General features: G+C 39.7%; 3 protein-coding genes across 10 annotated transcripts in view; 2 read left to right on the forward strand and 1 right to left on the reverse strand.

Annotated features, from left to right (window-relative positions):
- The window catches only part of LOC125297247 (NACHT, LRR and PYD domains-containing protein 12-like), a gene marked incomplete in the record, with an annotated part of 868,465 nt that overhangs the window by 533,497 nt on the left and 327,281 nt on the right, over window positions 1-7,687 (forward strand).
- The window catches only part of LOC125297245 (NACHT, LRR and PYD domains-containing protein 12-like), a 666,703-nt gene that overhangs the window by 392,597 nt on the left and 266,419 nt on the right, over window positions 1-7,687 (reverse strand). The gene's annotated exons all lie outside the window — the stretch shown is intronic.
- LOC125297287 (mucin-5AC-like) overlaps window positions 4,405-7,687 on the forward strand; it is a 59,602-nt gene continuing 56,319 nt past the window's right edge. Inside the window, exon 1 of the mRNA XM_048247570.1 lies at window positions 4,405-4,509. Within this exon, the coding sequence (XP_048103527.1) occupies window positions 4,443-4,509 (67 nt within the window). The 5' untranslated portion in view covers window positions 4,405-4,442. The remainder of the gene's footprint in view (window positions 4,510-7,687) is intronic.

Genomic DNA, 7,687 nt, shown 5'->3' on the forward strand with positions numbered 1-7,687 from the left:
CATGAATATGCCCCCAGAGTGTAGCGCTGTAGCTGAACATGAATATGCCCCCAGAGTGTAGCGTTGTAGCTGAACATGGGGGTTCACAAACATGCCCCCAGAGTGTAGTGTTAATTTTGTCACCTATTTTTAATTTAGTCTTAGTCTTAGTCTTGTGACGAAATGTCCTTTTTAGTCTTTGTCATATTTAGTCATTCAAACATCATTTTTGTTAGTCAAGTTTTAGTCGACTAAAAGTCTCATCATTTTAGTCTAGTTTTAGTCAAAAGAAAACTAAAGGTATCTTAGTCTTAGTCAGTTTTAGTCAACACATTTAGTCTTTTTTTTATAACAAATTATTTCTGATTACCATTTGAGTCAAATAGTGTTTCACACATCTCAATTTTCCAACAATATTGTGTGTCCACAGGGCTACTCGTCTGTTATAATTACTCATTCTGATTTTTTGTCAGTCAGTATGTTTACTGTACATGCACAGGTAAGTCGAGCTACAGTTATAGCTCGGCTGGGATTTGACCATAGACAGTAAAAGATTTGACTGGACCACTGTCATATTCGTAGACCAGTGTTTCTCAAAGTGTGGTCCAGGGATCACTGGTGTTCTGCAAGCTATCGCAAGTAGTCCACGAGCAGATGTGGTAAAATATAATATATATGAGTTGTTTGCAATATTAAACCAACTTGTATGTAAAAACAGTTCTGCAACACTGTCTATGTAAGATATGCCAGTTTAAATCATACAGTATGAATCCACACAATAAGCAAAGTGCAAAGACAATAAGCAAGGTGGTTCAGTGAGTAGGCCTATTGTGTAGAATAATTATAGGCTACTGTTGAAGTAGGTCTAATTTTTTTTTTTTTTAGCTAGGGTTAGTTAAGTGGCCCTGAAACTGAAAAAGTTTGAGAAACACTGTCATAGGCCAAAGCATTAATGTTTAACTCCGCCCGCTAGATGGCTTATATATCGCCTTAACACAACACATTCCCCAAACAGACTCTCCATCTTAGCCATAGCTAACTTGCTAGCTTAACTTTCCATATTAGCTTACTTGCTAGCAAACTTTGCATCATCAGTCTAACTAGTTAAATAGTTGACAGTACATGATGAACATTTTCGTATGGACATTCTGGGGGATGTTAATTAGTATGAGAGAAGCTTCAACTTCTGGGTATGTAGCATTGTGGCATAAAGCTTAGGTAGTTAGCTTGCTAACTCTGGCATAAATCTCCAGTGTTCTTGTTCCATGTAGTTTCGTGTTGCAGCCACAGGGTTGCAGCAACAGCACGTAGACTAGCCTACAGGAAAGCTTTTGCGTATGAACTCATTCGGAATATTTTGAAAACGTAACAGCTAGATATTCTGTCTTCTCATTTTGTAGACGAACATGAAGAGAGATTTTATCTTAGTTTTTATTTCATGCAAAACATTTTAGTCTCGTCTTTTTTCGTCAACAATAATGCATCTTAAAATAGTCTGAGTCAGTGTTTCAGGACATTACTGCCGTCTCGTCATCGTCTCAGTCATGAAAAAAAAGGTTGTTGACGAACATATTTCCTCTTGTCTAGTCTGACGAAATTAACACTACCAGAGTGTAGCACTGTAGCTGAACATGGGGGTTCACAAACATGCCCCCAGAGTGTAGCACTGTAGCTGTACACGCACAGAGGAATTTAATGTTTTGAATACATGCTGCTCAGGCGCTAGGGGGAAGAATGACGGCTACCATTCAACCCCAAAAAAGTCATAAAACCATTCCAATGACTCCGAAGCTGTCAAGTTAAGGTAAATTAAAGGGACACCAGGCAAGCCTGAGTGCTTTTTCTCTACAAAGCTCCCCCTAGCGTCTGTACGTGTGGATACGTGTGCGAGCCCTCACTCGGTCTGAAGCTCTTTTCCTTTTCTTTGCATCTTCCGTCAAGGGTCCGTCGCTGCTTCTTCGCCGGCTCTGCCATTATACACACGTTTGCAACAGCCGCTAGTCGTGTTCCGTTAGCCTGACTCTGTGCTGGGGATGCAGGATGCAAACTGTTCCTGCTTCTCACAATGTCTGAGACTTTGTGAGACTGAAGGTCACGGATAGGATACACCGAACTTGCAAGCGGAATATTCTTCCTACAGGCAGTAGGGGTGGGCGAGAGAGTCTTCATTCGTCCTGTAATAAGTCATTTAACCATAAACCGACTTACGAAGATGATTAATTAACACGAAAACGTTGCCTGATGTCGCTTTAAGGTAAATTAAGCTAAAAAACCTGTATAGTTCGCCTTTAATAAAGATGGGCACCAAAAAGACACATTTCCTTTGTTTGTCGCACCCACCTGTCATGTCTCTATTCAACACTACAGATTGAGTGAGTTTGTGAAAGCCATACAGATTTAGTGAGTGAGTGAGTGAGTGAGTGAGTGAGTGAGTTTGTGAGTGAGTGAGTGAGTGAGCTTGTGAAAGCCATACAGATTTAGTGAGTGAGTGAGTGAGTGAGTTTGTGAGTGAGTTTGTGAAAGCCATACAGATTTAGTGAGTGAGTTTGTGAAAGCCATACAGATTGAGTGAGTGAGTTTGTGAGTGAGTGAGTGAGTTTGTGAGTGAGTGAGTGAGTGAGCTTGTGAAAGCCATACAGAGTGAGTGAGTGAGTGAGTGAGTTTGTGAGTAAAGCCTTGCGTGAGCAAGAGCTGAGCAAAGGAAATAGCTCCTCTCCCAACCTGGTCTTGAGCCACTCTGCTCCTCTAACACACACTGATACAGTAGATATTCAGGACCAGATACAAATTGAACATAATTAAATTAAGCAAATTTCTCCTATCTTAAAAGATAAATATTGCCAATATTGGCAATCCAAAGCCAAGACACAAAGCAAGGTGCAATGCTGCTTGGCATTGGATAGAGGGTTTGTCTTAGCAGACTACCTAACAAATATAAAAGACACAAACTTAAGGAAAACACTAACCAAATATAAACTCAGTGAGTACCGAATAGCCATTGAAATCAGGAGACATATAAAAAAAGCATGGCTCCCAAGTAATGAACGCTTATGCCAGCAATGCAAAGACAGTGTTGTCGACACAGCCACACACACACACACGTGCAAACGCGCTGATGAACTCACATACAACCACTTCCACATGCAGACAGTCACCATACTGCTCTCAATGAGCTCAATAATACTATTCAATGAGCCGATGTAAAAACTAAGAACTATTGTTCACAAATCTCAGTGAAGTAGTTTGTTTATACAAATGTACAGTATATATCAGTTTAAAGTATGTGTATATGTTTTGTGTCTGTAATTGTTATGTCTTACCTTTAACATATACCAATTGCTTTGGCAATACAAGTTTTCATTTGTCATGCCAATAAAGCAACTTTTGAATTTGAATGTGAGTGAGTGAGTTTGAGTGAGTGAGTGAGTTTGTGAGTGAGTTTGTGAGTGAGTTTGTGAGTGAGTGAGTTTGTGAGTGAGTTTGTGAAAGCCATACAGATTGATTGAGTGAGTGAGTGAGTTTGTGAAAGCCATACAGTCTGCCATGACCACTTGTGGCTTGTTAACACGTCTTGTAGAGACACATCTGGAGTCTGTGGAACCGGATTAGTCTTTCATTGTGTGTGTGTGTGTGTGTGTGTGTGTGTGTGTGTGTGTGTGTGTGTGTGTGTGTGTGTTTCTTTAGGCTTTGACATTTTACATGCACCACTGAGAATGCACAACAGATAGATCAAATCTCTTCCTCAGAAATACGTGTATGCACAGGGCAATCCCTTATACTGTATAACACACAATGTAGCTTGTTGCAAAGATCAACAATAACCCCATTCAGTCTACTTTTCGTTTTTTTTCTCAAATTGATTTTATTTCGGTTATCGTTTTTGAACTGAGCACATGTTATAGTCTACATGTGTAAATCAAATTAATGTATCTGTTATGACTGAGTTAAGTTGGCTAGCTCATTAAAATAGCACTGACTGCATGAAGCTGGTTCACTTTATTGGTTTATGTTCATGTTTTTGTAAATTACAAAGTAGCTTCTGACGTAGAAAACTACTTTTGCGTAATGTATGTAAATTAGCTACATTTTGTCTTGGGGAAGCTTTTGTGTAGTTAAGTTTCATATAATGTAGAGTAACTGGTAGCTTAGCTCACTACATGTTCTAAGTAGCTTGTCCATCACTGCCCCAAAACACACACACACACAGACACACACACACACATACGCACCCACTCTCTCTCTCTCTTTCACACACACACACACACACAAACACACACACACACACACGCACCCACTCTCACACACATTTGGTAAGGACTCCTAATAGGAGGCAGGAAATGCGCACACACACAAAAAAACCCCCACCTGACAGACACACCTGTCACACACAAATCCCTTCCCAGTCTAACTCAGTCTCTGAAGAGGAACGAACAACACACACACAAAAGAAGGCTAGTTAAACTATGCTTCTTGGGAAACAGCTCAGGCCGCTGTTCTGGACAGTGTATCTGACAACTTTCTATGCCTGCGGTAAGAGTTCTCTGTTCCCTGTGTTTGACAATTGTCTGTGTTCACATAGAATTAAAGTATATTTTATTAAATTCTGACCTGAAGACCCAACTCTTCTGAAATCACCTCCTCTCCTAGCACTTACTTCAACCTTCTTTTCTACTCTGACTACCACATTAACCATTAACAACTGGACATGCTTAATCTACTACTTACTTTACCTTCATCTTTACCCTGACTATCCCATTAACCACTAATGTCTGGACATGCTTAATCTACCACTGACCCCAACTTTCTTCTCTATGGTTATGATTATGGTATTTAACAGACACTTTTGTCCAAAGTGACATACAAATAACAACAATACAAATTCAATTTTAATTTTAACAGTAAACAATTCAAAAAGTTGGTAAGACTACATTAAAGGGTAATTCCGGTATTTAGCATTTTGAGTCTTTTTTTTGATGAACTAGAGTGTTAGACACCAAAATTTTGACCATTATGACGATGGGTCCTGTCTCGACTTTCTGACTCGTTTTAAATCGTCTTTGACTGGCTGGCTAAGGGCACGCACAAACATGTCCTTAAAACAACTCTTAACATTAATTTTTAAAAACTGTGCAACTCACCGAGTGGTTAGTGATGTTCGTTGTTACTGATTTATAAGCTTAAAGTTGAGTAGTTACTGATTTATAAGCTTAAATGGTAAACAGTAACTTATTGACGTTATAGGCTACTCCAAGTGAGTACAAACCAGGCACCATAACGTTAGGTTAAATTATTTATTTCTGTAATTTAGGTTTTGTTATTATACCCTACATTAGGTTATTACAATACACTGTAAATAAGGATACCTAAGCTACCTTTATTTTGCTGAATTAGATTTAACTTAACTCTACCCTGATGATCTCCTAGCACCATTAACATCTGGACATACTTAATGTAACACTTCAACCTTTTTCTCTATCCTACCGAAGCTTATTGCTGCCACACTAAAAAAAGGCTCAATATCATGCAATTACCTGAAATGTTTCTTATTATAACAATATATTTTTCATGTTTTAACAAGAAATATATTACATTATTAAGGAAATTTTCATTTTCAATATTCATGTTTTTACAAGATGCAGTATTTATCACGTTATTACATGAAATTATCATGTTACTTCAAGATAATGAAACTAAACAAAACGAGAGGCTAGAATAGGCTATGGCTTGTGTACACAACTCAATCAAATTCTATTTTAAGCTCAGTTTAAATGGAAACTTGGCAGGATTTCCCCCTCTGCTGGAGAAATTGTGCATTATGCTATTTCAAACTGTGGGAAAAGATATATAAAAGATAGATAGATAGATAGATAGATAGATAGATAGATAGATAGATAGAAATACTTTATTGATCCCCAGGGGAAATTCAAGGTAACGGTAAAGGTAACGATAAAGCACATGGATTTGTTTACAAGCTAGCGAACGGTTAGCATAAGTTTGGCAGAACTATGTGGATGTTACAAGGTAAAAAACACAATTTAAAACAAACAGGTCATTTAACCATCCAAATGATTTCTAAACGGGTTTATTATGTTGAAATAGTTGGCAAGTTCTCCTTTAAGACATGGTGAGATTCTCCAGTTATTGAACATGGTGGATTATATTGCATGTGAACACCCGAGCATTGTCCAGAATATTCTGCACCTGTGTGCACTAGCAAAGTGGCAATTGGGAGAGTTGGGAGGATTCCCAGTGGGCAGGTGGCGTTTTGGAGCCAGGCTGATTACTGTGATGTGATCTTAAAAAGCGCATGCTATTGCTGTTTGAATGTGTCCTTTGCTGTGCTCTCCAGCTGCCTGCACTGTGCGACTGCAGCGCTTCACTTCTCACTCCCCACGGCCCCTCCTCACCACGTGCCCTGGAAATGACTACAATGACTGGACATGCAGGCTACCGAGCCGGAGCGCCCTATACATTCTCCCACATTGTGTAAAGATTCACAAATTTATCAAGGCCCCTTCTCCCTCTTGCATGAAGTTAGCGAGAGTGTTATTATGACCGCCGCACAGCGAAGCGGGCGCCATATAGGTTTAGTCAGATTTTTTTTTTTTTTTCCCCGCGATGCCCAAATTTCCGCCAAGGATTCCGGGACACTGAAAGACCGGGTACACAAAACTTGGTGGGCATGTAACCCCACATGGATTGCATGGAACCGTGGTTTTTTTTTGATCTGTAGCCCCCGGCTGGACTGGACACCCCGAAAGGAGGGTAGGGCAGACACAGTTCTCTGTGAATATCTTGAGAACCGTAGGGACTAGGATGACCATTTTGACACACGCATACATTCACATTAATCATACGTATGACACATACTCACACAGTAGACATATGTACGCTTGCATGCACAGGCACATATGCAGGCACACACACAATCACACACACACACACACACACACACACACACACACACATAACATAAACATGTACATGCACACATGCACACAATTCAATAATTTCTCAGAATTATGAACAGGCAAGATGGAGGTGGGGTTGTATAAAATGTACAAATTTTACATGTGAAATCTATGAACTAATCATGTTTTGGTACTTGTTATCTAGCAGATATCAGTGAGAATTGAGTGTGGATAATGCAATTTAGTGAGACAGTTAGAATCATATAGGCCTTTCAGCGTGACTTATTTTTCTGGAAAAAATGTGCTGGACTGGTCGGCGGTCGTATTTTGTATCGCTCTGCGGTACATCTAGTTTGGTCAAGACCTGTCAGTGCTCAGTGTTGCCAATTTAGTGGCTTTGTTGCTAGATTTAATTTTGGTCATCCCTAGCGACAGAAAATATTGTCTAACAACTATAGCGAGAAATTGGGCGACTTGTGCAACGATGGCAAACTTGGTTTTGTTATTGAATCATCAGAAAATCATCTCCCTTCTCATGCCTGTTTCGTTTATGAACATTGCGTTGCCCAAAGTGTTGCCCCATGATTATAGAAGTAATGACTGGCCTAGGCTATGTAGTATCTGCCCATGTTAGGGAAGTGGACCTATCTATCTATCAGATCTATCAGCTCAGATCATCATTTGTCGCCAACGTCATTGGAAGGCAGCCAGCTGCAGTAGCCTTCTGGTGAGATTACACCAAAGATAGTAGCTATGACAGGGAAACTAGGGACACATCGTTCAACAAGCACATTGAT

Source organism: Alosa alosa, chromosome 7 (assembly GCF_017589495.1).
Source record: "Alosa alosa isolate M-15738 ecotype Scorff River chromosome 7, AALO_Geno_1.1, whole genome shotgun sequence".
Lineage (NCBI taxonomy): Eukaryota > Metazoa > Chordata > Actinopteri > Clupeiformes > Clupeidae > Alosa > Alosa alosa.